The sequence below is a fragment of the Dermacentor variabilis genome, chromosome 1, assembly GCF_050947875.1.
Source record: "Dermacentor variabilis isolate Ectoservices chromosome 1, ASM5094787v1, whole genome shotgun sequence".
In the NCBI taxonomy this organism is placed as follows: Eukaryota; Metazoa; Arthropoda; class Arachnida; order Ixodida; family Ixodidae; genus Dermacentor; species Dermacentor variabilis.
This window is the reverse complement of record NC_134568.1, coordinates 139,770,411-139,787,716: the sequence shown is the minus strand read 5'-3', so window position 1 is coordinate 139,787,716 and position 17,306 is coordinate 139,770,411. Positions and strand designations below refer to the sequence as shown.

General features: G+C 45.6%; 1 protein-coding gene across 8 annotated transcripts in view; it reads left to right on the top strand.

Annotated features, from left to right (window-relative positions):
- LOC142585403 (early estrogen-induced gene 1 protein) overlaps positions 1-17,306 on the top strand; it is a 95,992-nt gene that overhangs the window by 63,334 nt on the left and 15,352 nt on the right. For 4 of the 8 annotated variants that reach the window (XM_075696179.1, XM_075696165.1, XM_075696147.1 and 1 more), the window contains exon 7: positions 5,379-5,478. In XM_075696179.1, coding sequence (XP_075552294.1) covers positions 5,379-5,478 — 100 coding nt within the window. Of the gene's footprint in view, positions 1-5,378; positions 5,479-16,071; positions 16,317-17,306 lie in introns of those variants that run through there. The other 4 variants (XM_075696178.1, XM_075696174.1, XM_075696190.1 and 1 more) reach the window with 3 other exon arrangements.

The window sequence follows — 17,306 nt, the reverse complement described above, 5'->3', positions numbered from 1 at the left end:
TTGGGATCCAGCATGGGGCGAACATATTCGCTTGCTATCCGGCCGCGGTGAGTCGGACTTCTAGATTTGTCGCGAGCCCATTGGCATGTTTTGGGGATAGCAACTTGGCTAGCAGGCATTGATTTATGAAAGGTGCAATAAATGCCCTTGTGATTGTATGCACTACTGTGTTGTCGTTCCTTTGTCCCAAGAGCACGGGTGAAACAACCCCACAAGTTAGATCATACAGACTCGTCCTCTGGTCCTGGTAGGCATGTGCATTATTTAATACAATTGTACTCTTTTTAATTCAAACTTATTTCTCCGCACATCAGTTAATTCGTGCAACTCTCGGAGCTTGTTGAATGCGAGCGCCGCAAATGTGTGACATGAAAGACCAAACACTGCGCTAGCATCCAACCGAAATGAAGAGTGGAGTCCGAATTTCCTTAGTCATCAGAAGAAATTGTACATAAATGACAGCAACACCAGAACGCTTTGGGCCTATTTGTGCCTTTAAAGCCCTTATTTTTGCTTTTACCGCCGCGTATAACATCGCGTTGGCCACATGCGTTCACAGCTGTGTAGTCGCCATCCGTGATCTCATCGATAGCAACTGCTGTTTCGTGAGCAGTGGTTGCGGAAAACAGTAGTTTCATTTTCACTCGGTGCGCACATTTGCTGTGTGCCTTCAAAACTGTGTACAGTGGAACTCCAGTTATACGTCCCCCGGTTTTGCGACGAACGGGGTTTTACGACGGATTAGCGCAGTCCCGGCAAAGTCCCCATAGAAGCAATGCATTAAAAACCCCGGTTATCCAACGAAATTTTACGCCTGACCCGCGTTATACGACGACCCTCTCGAAGCGCGGTACGGAACTGCGGACAAAATAAAAGTGCTGCGGGTCTCTTTCCTCGCTCCGTCTCTCCGCATGCGGAGCACTTGACACCGCTCGACCGGTTCGCTCTGGTGCAGCTTTCTTCCCTGCCTTGTCTCATCATTGTTTCTCTCTCCCCCACCAGCAGCCACCCGCAACGCTCTCTGTGCTGAAATAGTGCCTTTTCTTCTCCACAATCACTTTCTCCCTCTCTTCTCAGCAGCGTCGCCTCTCGTCGCACTGGGGAAGCGTTTTTCTTTCAGTTTCCCAGCAGCAGATTGCCGACAAGGTAGCATGGAGAGGCCTAGGTTTATCGCACGTGTCCATTGTAATCCTAGCGACCTGCGTTCAGCAGAGGTTTTGAGTTGTGTGGAGCAACGCACAATGTCCTTAAAGCGGACAGTTCTGTTGCTCAGTGATAAGCTGAGTATTATCGACGAAGAGGAAAAGCGGCATGGAGCCACGAAAGCCTGCATTAACCCTTTGAGGGTCAATGACGTAAATATACGGCGCTGCGAACAAGTCCAAAAATGGTTGATGCCGTATATTTACGGCGCCGTCTGTATGCTTAAAAAGCGAGCTAATTTCTTAACTTTTTCTTTTCTGTCGTGCTGCCACTCTGTGGGAATACAGGGAATTTTTTTCGCATGCCTCCTTCTCTCGGTTTTCGTTGCATGGTCTGTTTAACACTAGTTCACTCCCGCGCGTCTATATACTACCACTCGCGCATTGGTGTGCGCGCTGGCGGGTGGCGGTTTGGGTTTTGTTTTCGCCGGCGGTTTCGGCTTGCGCTTGCAAAACTGATGGCTATCTCGTTACTAATCGCTCAAAGGGCAACCACTTGTTTCTTGCTCGTGTAGTGCTCACAGGGGTGTGCATAGGAAGGATGCTGCCATGCATGCATTTCCGTTGCTTTTCTTTTTCTTTTTTTGTGAGACTCGCGAAAACTAATTGCATCTGGTTGGCGATAAGATGAAGATTAGCGGAAGCTTGTCACACGTTTTGCTTTTTTGACGGGCACACAACCACACAGTTTTCTTGAGTGCGCGCACCTTGTAAGATTTGGAGTCGGGCTTGTAGGACGATCGGAGGAACTTGGGGATACAGAACTAGGCGAGCAGGATTTATTTACATTTGAACATGGGATACATTTACACAGTCTAGCGTGACTCCCAAATGGAGCCTGCAAGACGAAGCATACAGCAAACGAGCACACAGCTCACGAGTACACTGACAAGCACAAAGCACGACTACGAGCACCCACTAGCCGCTGACAACAGCTGGTTATATCCCCTTCGTGTTCCCTAGATCCCTAGATCCCTAGGTGAGGCAAAACGTTTGACGTCAGCGTAAACACGCCGCCTCTCTGCGGGACGTTTTACCTCTCTGCAGGACGTTTTAAAAACACACACGCACACACAGGATTCAGTGCCCCCTCCGCGGGCAGACGACCTTTGCAGCGCAGTCCTCATGGTGTCCTGCGTCCCCATAGCCAGGTGGTCACGCCCGACCCCAGCCGGCGCCTCTAAATTCCAGAGCGGACCTCGCACAGTGGCCTCCGCCGCGGTCCATCGTTTGGTGTCTCGAAAAGCGCACGGGGAGGTTCCGCCAATTACCTCCTCCCCTCGAGAACTCCCCTGAGCTGACCCTTGCCGCGTGGCTGCCGGTTGTCTGCAGTTCTCTGAAGTAAGTTCATGGTTGCTTAGCGCTGTCCTCGCTGGTTCTCTGAAGGGCGCCATCACCACAGGTGGATCGAAACACGTGCAGCAGGCTGAAATAACTTGCACGTTGCCCCCTCAGCAGGCCTTTCCTAACAACCTACGCAGTTAGATTGCGCTATGGATGTACATATTGTAAGAGCAGGAACATTTGAGACTTGCGAAATATTCTAGTGTGCGCATTTTCAAAGCCTTGAACTTTAACAATGCATTAACATTTTTATTCTTATAAGTTTATTTCCTTTTTTATTGTTGTTATTCATGAATGAAGAGTACATATATACCAACGCAAAATATTTTTTTCTCGCTTTGCGGTCACCCTAGAAAAATTACGGTAAATTTTTTCGAAATAAGTCCCTTGATCCCTAAGCAGAATAGGAATCTCCAATAAAAAAAAAAATCGACCCTCAAAGGGTTAACGTACCCAAATCTTCGCTTAAGACCATCCTGGCAAACTAAGCGGTGATATTGCAGAATACGAACAAGTTTGGGCTCAAGTGGAATGCAGCAAAAGGAGGACAGCATGAGAAGTTAGAAAAAGGTCTCTTCAAGTGACTGCATCATGTACGGAGCTCTGCGATCATGTTGACGGCGCCATTCTAAAAGAAAAGGTGGACCTTGTGGAATTGCGTCTGGGCATCGACGGCTTTTGGGCATCTAACGGGTGGCTGGATCGCTTTAAAAAATGAAACAGGATTGTGTACGGCTGCTCCTGCAGAGAAAGCTTTTCCGTGGATGTTTGGATGGTGAACGAGTGGATGAGTCGCTGCCGGAGATGATTGCTGCATACAAGCCCTGTGACGTTTTCGATGCCGATGAGAGTGGTATTTTTACCACATGGAGCCCGAGCAAACCCTTGCGTTTAAGGGTGACAGCTGTCATGGTGGCAAGGGTAGTGAAGAGCGTGTGACGGCACTATTCTGTGCTAACGAGGACGGTTCCGAGATGCTGCCCGTGCTCGTTGTTGGAAAGTTTGCAAAGCCGCGGTGCTTTAAAAACTTGAAGACGCTGCCGTGCAGCTACAACTTCAACAAAAAGGTGTGGATGACGTCTTCGCTCTTCAGCAATTTTTTGCAGCAGCTGGGTAACAAAATCGGTGCTAAGGCGAGGAAAATGTTGCTTTTCGTGGACAGTGCACCATGCCACCCACCCGATACTTCCAGACTGGGGAACATAAGGGTTGTTGTTTTTTTCCGCCCTACTGCACAAGCCGGCTGCAGCCGCTGGATGCCAGCATCATTAAGTGCGTCAAGCAAGGGTACTGGAAGCGGTTAGTGCAGCGTCGGCTGGCGGCTAGGGAGGGCAGCGAGTCGGAAAAAAAGATCACTGTGCTCAATACCATGCATTTGATTGCCAGTTCGTGGAATGCAGTGTCGCGAAGCACAATCGCTAGCTCGTTCAAGCATTGTGGCTTTAAGAGAGAGACTGCCTCCTCTACTGGGGAGGCAACAACCTCAATGCTGCTCGAGGCCGATGCAGGCTTCACTGACGACAATTTCGAGGATTTAAACCTCACCATGACCTTTGCCGAGTACGTGGAGGCCAACGACAACGTTGCGATCAGCGGCGAGGTGTCGCTGGATGACGCCATCAAAGAGGCTTTGCCTAGTGCCGACACCGCTGCGACATCGGACGACGACAATGCCACAGATGCCGTGCCTGAGCCTACCACGTTTGCTCAGGTGCTACGGCACATAGACACATCTGGAACTTCATCTGTTCATGCGCCACCGCAGAGGACCGCCTTTTGGACGTTGCCCAACTCGAGCGAAAGCTCTTGGTTCATGGATCAAACAAGGTCCAAAAGAAACTTACCAACTTTTTTAAAGTTCGCACCGGCTGGCGGGAATCGCAGCAAAGGGCAGTGGAGTGCCGTAAAGGTTCGTTTGAATAAAGCATGATTGGTACCTGTACTGCAGCATTGATTCTTATCGCATTTACTTTTTTGGTAATTTGGGTTTCCAAGCCCTGCAGAGTATGTTAGTAGATTACAATTAAGTTTTTTGTAAATTCATCGCGCGAAATAAGTAGTATTTTATAGGCATAAATTATGTTCGGATTTTACGACGCCCGCATTTTACGATGCTTTTTCACAGTCCCGAGAAAGTCGTATAATCGGGCTTCCACTGTATAGTAGCTATCCTTGACTGCATCTATAAAGACTGCGGTCACTTGCAGTTATTGCCGCAGACAGTGGTTTCATTTTGACCCTGTCCGCACGTTGGCCACGTACCTTCAGAACCGCAAGGTCGCCGTCCATGATCATGTCGATAAACAGCCGCAAACAGTGCGAAGCTGTCGAGGATGAAGAACTCTGGCTACGTCGTGATGGGACAGACGGTCTGTTGGTAACTAGCTCACTGGCTAAAAAATAATCTGGATGTTCACATGGTAGTGAAAAGTGTCTCAGGTGAACACGCACGCCATGGCCACACTGCAAAGGAAGTCACGAGGCCTTCACTGTTGCAAGCATTAATCAGTCACGAGATGATGCAAATTCCAGCTTCCACACTGCTTTTGCGCAAACCAGAAACAGGATTTGCTGGTTCATTCAATAAATAAATGCGGGTAAATAAACCCAGTCTTAGCGCACGTGCTAATGTAGTAAACATTTGTTTATGGTTTTCTTGAAACCTTCGATAATACGACGGTCGATTAATCCAGACATTTGTTTCTGTCCCATCAAATCGAATTAACGAGGTTTTACTGTACTAAAATTTCACTCGTTAGGGTGCCTGTATGTTTTTCAGAATAGTAAATGTTTTGAAAATATTCATATTTATGCACCCCTTCATATTTGCAGGAACCTGAGCTCTGGTTCGAGCTATAGCGACACATTCCCAGGATCCCTGAAACCTCCAGATCGAAAGCGCCCCATCAGCAAGGTACAGAACTTGCTTTATGTGAGTGTTCACTCTTGCTTCATCTTTCCCTATTTTTCACATGTGAATTGTCGCATCACGTGGTTGTCCTCTGTTGACTATTTTCTCCTGTAGCCTCTTCAAGCCTTGCGGTTGCATGCAGTGATAGTTTGGCTGTTCTGATGTGCATTTTTGTACCACATTCACTCATCATTATGGACACAGTGGTCTACTAGTCTTATTCCTCGTGGCTCCAAGAGTTTCTGTGTTGGATCAGTAGCTGATGCCTTCACTACTTGTGATAAATATGCAAGAGGCCATAGGCAGGAACACAGGTAGTGACTGTAGCCCTAGGCAACTGCACTCTTTTCGCTTATTCACTCCCCCGTATTGAAAAAGTTTAGCCTTCATTCATCTTCTTTGGTTGCTGTGCATGCTGACCAGCAATTTTATCCGGAAAAAGCACACACTGTCCATTTGTTTTAGTTTGATTTAGAAGTGTACGAATATAATTTTTTAAAAATATTAATTGAATATGAATAGTAGGTGTCAAATTTTGAATTGAATAGTCAGATGCATATATTCACAGCAGAAATATTTATTTCCGTATAATTAGGTACCATGTCTGTATTGACTATGCAAAAAGGAATGCTAACTACCAGAACAAAGGATCAGTTTTTAAAACCAAAATCGCCAATTGTCATGAGAAAAACTGTGAGTAGCCTCTCAACGACATTAGAGTCTGGTTGCAAACAAGCCCTCCAAGAAAAAATGGCTGTTGTAGGACAAGCTCTCCAAAAAATCGTTGCCAAAATCGTTGCCAAAAATTGTTGAAAAGAAAAAATGAGGTTGCTGAAGGACTTATCTACCGTAGACACATGTAAAAAGGCCCGTTGCGAGGCAAACACTCAAACTCGAAGCATACAGCACGTATGGCACAGTGGGATCTTATCGCACTTGGACTTTATGTGGAACATGATGCTGCTCCATATGGACATGTGCATTCACAAGCAGCTGCTTGTAATTCAACCATTTGACCATCTGCCTCCACGAAAGTTTTCATTTATTGCCTCGGTATTCCTTTGTGGCAGCAATGAAATTTCATTACAGTCGAACCCAGTTATAATGATACTGGTTTTAACAATATATCGGTTACAACAATGAGAAGCTGCTGCACCGTTGACTTTTGTATATTTTCCATGGTGAAATAACCCACTTACTACAATGCCTCGATGCCGCATTGTCGGTTATAATGATGAAGTCTGGCTGTTGGGTGTCCAAGCCGAAAGTAGTGAAATGCGAAATCCTTGAAAAGAAAACAAGAAATTCGGGAGCTGCATGATGGGCCGCTGCTCCAACAGCCGCCGCACACTCATTTTCCAGCCATCTCTTCACGGCTCTCTTCTGTCGCCCTTCCACCCCTCCGAACATGAATGGGCTGCAGGTCCATTCATGTTCGGAGGTGGGTGGGGTGGCATAGCTCTACGTCACCCCACCCTCCGAAACTTGAATGGACCATGCCAACTGCGCCGCAAGCAGGTTGCTCGCATGTTGCACGCTGGCTCTTCATTCAGCGCAGTTCTGCGAACAGCTTAATCGCTCGCATTCGCCTTTGTTGGTTGCGTCAAGTCGTCCCTGGCTACGCGGTTTCTCAGCTTTGCTTGACTCGCTGCTGAAACGGAAGATGGCTGATCCGCCTGCTGGTCATCAGCAGTGCACGACGTTTCAAGGGAAAAGAAAGCGCATGGCTATAAATTTGGAAACTTAAAAGCTTCTAACCGATGAGACGATCATTGCGAACGTGCTTGCATCAGATAGCAATGGCAATGATGGCAGCGATGACACGGTAGGGCAGGCTGCCTCAACGTTGTCCTCACAGGAGGCCCAGCAGATGATTCAGTCCCTCCGGGGCTTTGTTTTCTCGGGGAACCTTCTGCTGCACTACGTGGAGCACTTGGCTGCCTTGGAGAAAGATGTTGGCAAGCTTCGCGTAAAGCATGCATGGCTGACAAACATAGGGTTTTTTTCTGCAAGCCAGTGAGAAGTACGTGGCAAGATGCTTGTGGCAATGTCTCCTCAGCGTTTGTTCTGGATTTCTCAAGCTGACAGGATGCCGTGGCAGCCTTCTTCCAATTTTTAAAAGGCTCCTTTTGGGGCCACCAAAGCGATGCCTTGGCAGTGCTCGCATATCGCTTGCCACCTGTGATACCTCTTTGCACTTGTTACAGCAGTGCCATTCTTTAACGCCAACAGCTGCAGCTTGTTAAATATGATCGTAGCGCCCAGGGAGCAGTTAAATTAGTGAACACAATCAGCAGCTCGGGCGGAGGGAGGTGGAGGGGAGGGGCACTGGCCTTCCCGTCTGTATGGTTTACTCATCCCCCTATTTTGATTTTTTCATGCAACCCAGTTATAACAACGGAATTTTCGTGGCACTTCAATATTGTTATAAGTGGGTTCGACTGTATATGAAAATCATGTGTAAACATACTTTGTTATATTTAGGATCTAAATACATGGTGCTCTATGGACAAGAAATTATAAAATATTAAATACTTCGTTATACAGTGCAGTCCATTTATAATGATACCACATACCGTCGACGACCAATAATTCTATTGAATGTCCAAAAAAAACTAATGTATCCAAAAAAGACTATTTTTTTTACTTTATTTATTTATTTATTTATTTATTTATTTATTATAGCTCAAAGGCCCCAGAGATGGGGTATTACATGAGGGATGGGCTTTAACAAAACAGTGATTCGAGAGCAGCCTTGAAGTGATGAGGGTCGGAGTGGTGCGTGATGTCAGCAGACAGACCGTTCCAGTCCCTGGCAGTTTTCACAAAAAATGATCGTAGATGAGAGGTAGTCTGCGCCGGGGGAGGATACACGGCTTTGCTGTGGTTAATGCGGCTGGACTGACGATGAGCTGGTAATATAGCTGAAATGTGGAGTGGTGAATGATAGAATTTGTGAAAAAGACATAGTCTAGAAATAAGACGTCGCGATTCTAGATTAGTAAGACCGACACAGGATTTTAGTTCAGACACGCTTGCATGATAAGAATATTCAGAGAAGATAAACCGGGCTGCACGGTTTTGAATTGATTCCAGTGTATTAGATGGGTTATGTTGATGAGGATCCCAGACAGAGCATGCATATTCTAACTTCTGGCGGACATATGTAACATAAGCTAACAATTTTACTGATGGGGGAGCAAGTCTTAGATTCCGGCGGAGAAAACCGAGGGTTCGATTCGCGGCATTGGCTAAGTTAATGACATGATGTGACCAATTTAGGGTAGTTGAAAAGGTTATGCCGAGGTACTTATACGAGTCTACGAATGAGATTTCGGCGCCGTATATGGTGTATTTCCCTGATTGGTGATGTTGTCTGCAATGGAAAGAAACTAGCGAGGTTTTTTTAGTATTCAAAGACATCAACCATTTGTTACACCATAATTCAATGCGTTTTAGGTCATCTTGAAGCAAATGCATGTCTGAAGTGTTAGTTATGCGTCGATAAACTACACAATCGTCTGCGAATAATCGAATGTTAGAAGAGATCTCAGTAGGAAGATCATTAATGTAAATTAGAAAGAGTAGTGGTCCGAGAACTGTGCCTTGTGGTACGCCCGAAAGGACAGAAGATCTTTTAGATGACTGTGTGTTAGCAAATACAAACTGTTATCGGTTAGTGAGGAAGCTACATATCCAGTCTAGTACAAATGGATTAATCTTGAGACGGGAAAGTTTTAGGAGTAGCCGTTGGTGTGGAACTTTGTCAAATGCCTTTTCAAGGTCTAAGAAAATAGCATCTACAGGTACGTTCAAGTCGAGGTTAGAGCTTAGGCCATGAAAAAATAAAGCTAGTTGGGTGTCACATGAAAGACCTTTACGGAAGCCATGTTGAGCTGGGTGAAAGAGGTTATTGGATACTAAAAAGTTTACGATCTGAGAGTAAATAACATGCTCCATTAGTTCGCAACAAACACTGGTGAGTGAAATGGGGCGATAACTAGAGCACAACGATGGAGGACCTTTTTTGGGGACTGGAACAATCTTGCCTACTCTTCAGTCTTCCGGCACCACTCCTGATGACAATGATTGCTGAAAAATAGCACATAACATCGCGCTCACATTTGTTTTGGTGTTTTTCAGCATTTTAACATTTATTTCATCGACGCCAGACAATGATGTAAGTTTTAATGAATCAATTAGTTTCTCAATGCCGTAAGGACAAAAGGTAATATCAGGCATGACTGCATGATCCGAAAGAGGGAAGCGAGGTATATGTTAACAGGTTCAGCTGTGAAGACGGAAGAAAAAGTACGGTTAAGTTGTTCAGCAATTTCGCAATCGGGAATACGATGGTTTTGATCATCAGAATGTTTTAAGGCCCCTGTGCAAGGAATAAGTGACCTATTTGTTGCTGCAAGCACTTCCGCTTATGTTCAACCAAGTACGCCTGTAATTCTGCCAGTTTTGTGCTGTCGCTGTATGCCAATGCAAGGACTGCAAAGGCTCGAGTCCACATGTGAAGGCTCTGGAACACATGGCACATCGTCATCATCCAAGTTAGAGTCGCTAGTTAGAGTTAGAGAACTTGCTCAATTATTTCGTCATAGTTCAGTTCGGCACGCAACACCGCGCTGTCGCCGTCTGCAAAGTCTTTAAATGTGACTGCGGCAGAGATCAGCACACTGTAGCCTAGCAGGTCATCAAATTACATCCGTATTTGAGCACGTTGTGGTAGGCGGCAGGTACAGGCTCTTCAATTGTGTAGTAGTAGTTCAGACTGCGAGGGCACCGCCGCTGCCATTTGACATGGCCTGTCAATAAATTCGGGAGAAAGACTTCTTGGAGCCAGCAGAGTGCTGTCTGAAATGCAGACTAAACAAACGAGCACAGAATAGCGGAATGGTATCCGAAAAGCAAACTCAACAAACCGAACGGCGAGAGCAGGCTATGTGTGGAGTTGCTGGAGTAGGATGTGATGCTCACGATGTTGATGCCACCTATAATTCAGGTAAAGGCTCCAAAATCGGCATTTGTGGTTAAATCTGAGGAGTAGTGCTGCGACCAAGGCAAGGCCTCAAAGATTGTCATCAAATGTGTAATCTCAGAGGCCATGCTTGATGTCTTGTCAAGGTTGCCAGAGGAGAAATGTGTCGGAGGAGTTGGTGTACGCTACAGCCACAAACGGAGTCCATATAATTGAATGTACGGCTGGCAGCTATCCAAAATATCGGTTATCTTTACACATTAAGTCTATGAGGCCATTGGCGGTGCCCCAAAGCTGGGCCCGTATTTTGAAACTTTCGCCTTCCACGATAGTTTCGCTGCCACGATAGTCACATTCAATAAATCAAGCGGCTGCTTACCTGCAACGTCAGTGTGCACTACCAACACGCGCTGTTGAACGCTTCACATCGCATGAGAAAGCGCACCGTGCGAGTGCAGAGCTGCTCGCGTGTGTTGTTTTCAAGTGTAGTGGCAGCAGTACGGGTTCTACACACCGACTACGGTTGGTTACGGCCACTCTAGGTAAAATAAATCGAATAAGGAAGTGTGCAGTGTTTTATTTTAAATGAATCAACAAATATCGCCGCGAAACAACGTGTGTAAAACGCCACCAAAAAGGCTACTACAGACTACCACCTGTCTTATCTCTATACTACACTCCACTCCACCAATCGAATGTCAAAAGACCCTAAAAGACGTGTTCGTTTATTCAATATATGTCGAGAGCACCCATCGACACCATGACGTTAAAATGACGTAGGCCGGAACTACTAGATGGCGCTGTTTATTTTCCGGTTTTGCTAAAACCGGCAATCAGCATGCGCCGTTGACGGAGGCGTGGTCAAGGCGATAGTTTCGCGAATACGAACGTTTCAGTATATGGGCCCTGTCCAAATTACCGAGCATGTCCGGATTATCGGTCTCCGATTTATCGGTTGGCAATTGTATAACAATATATCGGTTATAACGATGAGTCAACTTAAGGGGGGACACTGCTACATAAATAATCTTGATTTTCTTATCCACACTAATGAAACTTGTCAGTCTTACTGATATTTTTGCACTGATTTCAAATATGTACTTAGTTTTGGTGTAGCTCAATTAGTTCTTAAGGTAATTAACATTTGATTCCCTTTGTTTGCAACCTCAATTAAAATTAAATGGCACAATAAAAAAATTATTTGTAAGGCATGGTTAGATAGCATAAGAAGTAAGGATTGAAGTGTAGCAAACACTTTTTTAATGTGACCATTAATAGATACTTTACAGCCCATTGAATGTAAGCCCAAAAAATGTGGCAGCCATGTGGCACAAAATGTAGCAAAATAATTAATTTCTGAAATGAAAGTTAAGAAATCCACTTGCTATCTTTCATAGAGTACACATTAGACTTCATTCTGCAAAAAAAACTTTCAGTTGTAACTGTTCTAGGTGTTGAAATATTGAGGCCTCAATATTGCATGGAGCCAAAAATTTGTGTTTTGAGAAAAATACAAAAAACAAACAGCACAATATTTAATGAAAATTAACAAATGTTTTGCGCATATTTACACACGCACATTCCTAATAACCACCAGGAATGTTGTCTGGTGGTTTGTTGCCTGCTGCTGTTTAAATGTCATCTCTTCAGTGCCCCTTGAACACTGTCTGCCAAGGAATGACTCACTTCTTCACTTCTTCGGCCGCAGGAATTGCTGCAGGGGTTTTTTTTTTTTTTTTTCACGTAGTTCTGCCACGTCTTGTTGTGGAAGCCGCAGGTGGAAATGTTCATCACCGAAAAAATATCATTAAGTGCTTTCTGCTGGTTGCCAGTGCACTGCATAGCACGTGCTGTCAAAATATTTACAACGAACGAGTTCACCGTCTGAACGCCGCTTACGCGCGGCGAGCTCCACGTGGACGCGATGTCTCCGCAGTTGGACTATGAGAGCGTAAGTTTCACAGGGAGGCCGTATTCTCGCTCACCTTTCTTGAACTCAACGTTGCCGCTATCACACGCTTGTGGACTTTGTAAACCTCAAAAACTGGTTTTGCAGATCCAAATTGACGATCGTGAATGCTTCTCGTCATGCGCTCTATCGACCATGCCGCTGTCTCGGTTAAAACAATCCAATTTCCGCTTCGTCACTGCCATTGACGCGAGTTCCTGGAGTTTTTCCTCGGTTCGAATCCTGTTCTGCTCCACATCGGAAGGCTGCAGCATCACCATGTCACAGTGGATGCGGCCACTGTAGGCTTCGCGAGCTCACGCACACGCTGGACCCACGCCGTTCTCGCCAGTTTCGATGCCTTGCCCACTTGACGTAGCCTCTACATCGCCCTCGATCTTGGGGAAGTGTGACGACCTTTAAAATTACCAACAATTTATTTCTTCTGCTTTTTGCCAAAATTGTTCAGGGTATAAAGCTTTCTCACCGAACCGGGCATTGTTGCGTTTCTCAGTCGCTGCACGCAGTTTTTTAAAATGGCATCTCAGCCCGACGCCGGCGCGCGGGCCGGCTCTCTTAGCAGACGACGCCAGCCACCTACGCCAATCGGGTGGCGCGGTCTTCTCGCGTGGGCTCGTTCAGCCAATAGGAAACAAATAATGTGCTTTTCTTTATTGATTGATCTTGCACCATCCAATGGGCGAAACTGAGCGGCGGTGGGGGGAAACTTAAGCAGGCAGGCAGCTCTTCAAACCAGACCGAGATGGCAGCGGTAGGCAGCATGAAACGGCAGCTGTGCGATGGGAAGAAAGGGCTGTTTTAGGGTTCATTTTGGCTGGAATTAAGCCAGAACTCATTGCGCAAATTATTATTTCTCCTTAAATACTGATTCTAAAAATGAGAAACTTGGCAGATAGGTAGAAAAATAGTTCTAGATTTCGAAACTAACACTTCCACAATCTCGATCGTGGAAAAACCTATATATAATGATATTCCTTGCATATCGGATATAACAATCAAAATTTTGCCTTCTGGGTGGCGTTTTCTATGCAGAATAATCGTGGCATTTGCGTTGTTAATTTGCACATAAACCAACGCTGTCTATATGGGGCGAAAAGTTTGCTTAAGCGAGTTGGTATGTACCGCTATTACCACACAGTGCGTTCCACCCACGCGCTGATTGCGAAAACCACGGAGAGCATCGAGAGTTGGTGCAGCAGGCCACAGGATGGCGCCAGCCACCTCGCGTCTGCGTCGACCGCAATCATGCTCCGCGCGTCCAGAGAAGAGGAAAGGGGAAAAAGGGGGATAAAAAACGAAGCGGCACTCACCCTTTCAGTGCAGAAATGCGCCGTGGAAGCAGGCCCGAAGTAGCGGGCAGCCCAGTTAGTAGAAGATGGTGCCGACGAAGCACAAAGCTGTGTCACCTGGGATGAAGCTGCAAATTTTGTGAGTACAAGCCCGCACAGGAGTGCTGCAGTCATGATGGCTGCAACCAGGGGCCATGCCGATCTATGGAAAAGGCGGGCTTTGTGTGCCAGTGTGAAACCCCCATGATAGTGAAACCAATACAACATAAGCCGCTGACATTACCGAGCTCAGGGAGCACGTCACTACTTACGATGAAACAGGTGGGGCTTCGATGGAGGAGTTTCTCAGTGCAGATAGTGCTGACTCGTTCTGCAGGTGGTGCTTCGATGGGGCGATCGTTGTCATGAGTGACGGCGATGTTGTGCGACGGAGGCGACGACAGTAACTGCATTGACGACAAGATTGACAATGACCCGTCTTTGACACTGACCCTGATTGAGTTGCTCATTGATTTCATGCAAGCTAAATTATTGCAGCCAGTATTCACTCAGCAGCTGGACCCGGTGCACACTGTGGTTGTGGACCTGAGACTCCTACAAAAGCAAGTGCATATTTCGGACTATTTCAGCACGCCTAATGCTTGACACCATGTTTAGAGTCATAAACAAACGTCTTACTTTTCATAACCTTTTTTTTACAACACCAATTCTTTATCGTAAGTTGCAAATTTTGTTTCAGAGCTACAGAGGTATGTGCGGCAGCTTTTTTCTTTCTTTTTTTACAGCAGGCGAGATATAGCGAAGTTTGGTTATAACGATCCAATTTTTTATTCTTCTTGATGTCGTTGTAAGTGGACTGCACTGTATCGAGGTTTAAATTCATTACCCATTTTATTTCTGCATTTCTATGAAAACATTTGTCATTGTCACACTTCTGATCATTAGTGATCCTTTGTTTAGCAGATGGAGAACTTACATAGTCAGTCGTTCCCGAATGTTTGGTTAGTATAAGTATTTGTATGTGCAGAATACTTCATTTTCGAATACAAATAGAATATTACTCTCTTACTATTCGTATTCAAAGCTTCAAATATTTGGGCGCACCTTGCTAGTTTTCTTATATGAAGAAAGAAACGAAACTTCTCAGTCTGCATAGTTTCTCTGTTGATTTCTTTGTGTGTATAAGTACACTTTAACTGAACGTTCGGAACGGGTCAAGGTTTTGTTCCCACTGCCTGCCTAGATTACAAGTTGTGCTAGCAGTTTCTCATTTGACTCTCAGCTTGCATTTTTCGAACTTTGACTCCTAAATTTTCTACTGACTACACTACAGAGACATCCATTTACGGTTTACTCTTGTAGGGATGTGGGAGTGCCAACGATGATACACTTCGGCACTCTACAACGATGGTTTCCGCACACCTACTCGACCACTGCAATGTGGCAGGAAAACCTAATTAATTTGACCCTCATTTAATTAGGAAAATCTGATAATTCAGACACGTGCTCTAGTCCCAGCGTGTGTATGCATTACGTAATATACAGTCAGACCTCAATATATCAAAAACGGATATATAGAATTATTGCATATATTGAGCACTTTCTATATCACTTGGAAAATTGCATACATTTTTAATTTTTTATTTCGAATGGGGTCAGACATAAAATGAATATATCAAACTCCGCCACCCCAGACCATGTGCGCTTTGTTGACAGGCAGCAAGCATTGCCACAGCCCCCTCAAAGATAGTGGTGGTTTGATGGGCGGTCCCAACTGCTGCGCACTATAGCTGCACACATCAATCGCGCCGAGGGTACCATTTGAACGTTGCAGCATACGCACGAGGCAGCTTGGCTAGTTCGACAACGTCAACGACGCATTGCATTAGCCGCAGTGACTCCTCAGTGCCGCTTCTCGCAAGGAATGGCTTCTTTTAAATTACCTGCAGGACACGGATTTGGCCTCCACATGGTGACCTTAGGAATGGCTATTTGTAATTGTGAGGTCTGGAACGAATTTATGTGATTTATTTATTTTAAGTGTCGCTACGGTTGAGCAATTGCCGGCAGCAACTGCAAGGCTAATCCCACCAGTAGCCTACAACCACTCAACTCAACTCGGGAATGGCAGTTTGTATCCACAGAGACTTGTGATTGCGCGCACTCACTGGGCTCACTCATAGATGCCTTGGCAGACACCACTTCAATGGCTGCTGGACTAAAAAAGAGGTGTGTCCTGCCGCGTGCATCGAAAATAGTGTGATCCACCGGGGCACAGTCAGCCGGGGACTGTTGGCGGGGAGGGGCATAGAAAATGCGTCCTTTTTTTTTTCTATATACTTTTATACTACATACTTTGTTATTGACAGCGTTTCCAAATGCTTCGATTGCCGGATGTGGAGATGACAGTGGAAGTAGCAGCCAAACGAAGACCCTGCCGAGGTTGATCCCGCAAGCGCTGATGTTGCCCTGCTCCCCACTTCAGCTGAGGCTGTAGCTTCTTTGGCCTTTCTATACCACTAATGCAGTGCAATAGAAGGCACCGGCTGCCAATGGGAAGTAGGCCTCACTGCTGCAGTACTTTCAGCCAAAGAAATAAATAGTTTGTGTTACGCTTCAAGTGAGTATTTTTTTCGCCGTAATTGGTTCACTGATTGACTTGTACAAGTTTTTGACGCATTTTCTACTTGATAGCTATTTCACGGTCACCACACGGTTTGATATATCGAGATTCAACTGTAGAATGAAAATCTCGTTAATTCTAACATATTTTGTCCGCACATTGTTTAATTTGGGCAACTCTCTGAGCTCAGCAAGCACGGAGCACTGCAAATGTGCGACGGAGTTTGAGTCATCAGTGGAAATTGTACTTGAATGACAGGAACACCGGAATGCTGCGTGCCTATTTGTGCCTTTATAGCCTTTATTCTTGCGTTTACCAGTATGCACGTACCACTGTGCTGGCAGTGTCTTCATAACTGCATAGTCACCATGCATGATCACGTCAATAGCAAGCACGGTTTTGTTCTCAGTGATTCCGGCAAACAGTCATTTCGTTTTGACTCGGGGGCACGCATCAGCCGCGTGCCTTGCAAACTTTGTGGTTGCTGACCATGATCGTGTCAGTAGCGACGGCGGTTTCATGCATAACGGTTGCATCCACAAATGTTGCAGCAAACAGCAGTTTCATTTTGACTAGGTGCATGTTTGATTAGGTGCGGTGCTGTGCACGCAACATCACAAAAACTGTAGAAGCTGTCGCGGATGAAAAGCATCGCCTAAATCGCTATGGATGGACAATCTGTTGATGACCAGCTCACTGTTGAAGAAATCACCAACAAGTGTGTATGGTAACGATAAGCGTGTTTGGATAAAGACATGCACCATGGCCAGGTTGCAAAAGCAGTCACAAGGCCTTTGCCACTTGCAGGCACTAGTCAGCCATGCGATGACAAGAATTGCAACTTCCACACTGCTTTTGTATAAAATAAAAGCTGGATATGCTGATTAATTCAGTAAATAAAAGCGTGTTGATGTAGTGAGCATTGGTTTGTTTTCTTGATACTCATGATAATTCAACATTCAGCTAATTCGGACATTTCTT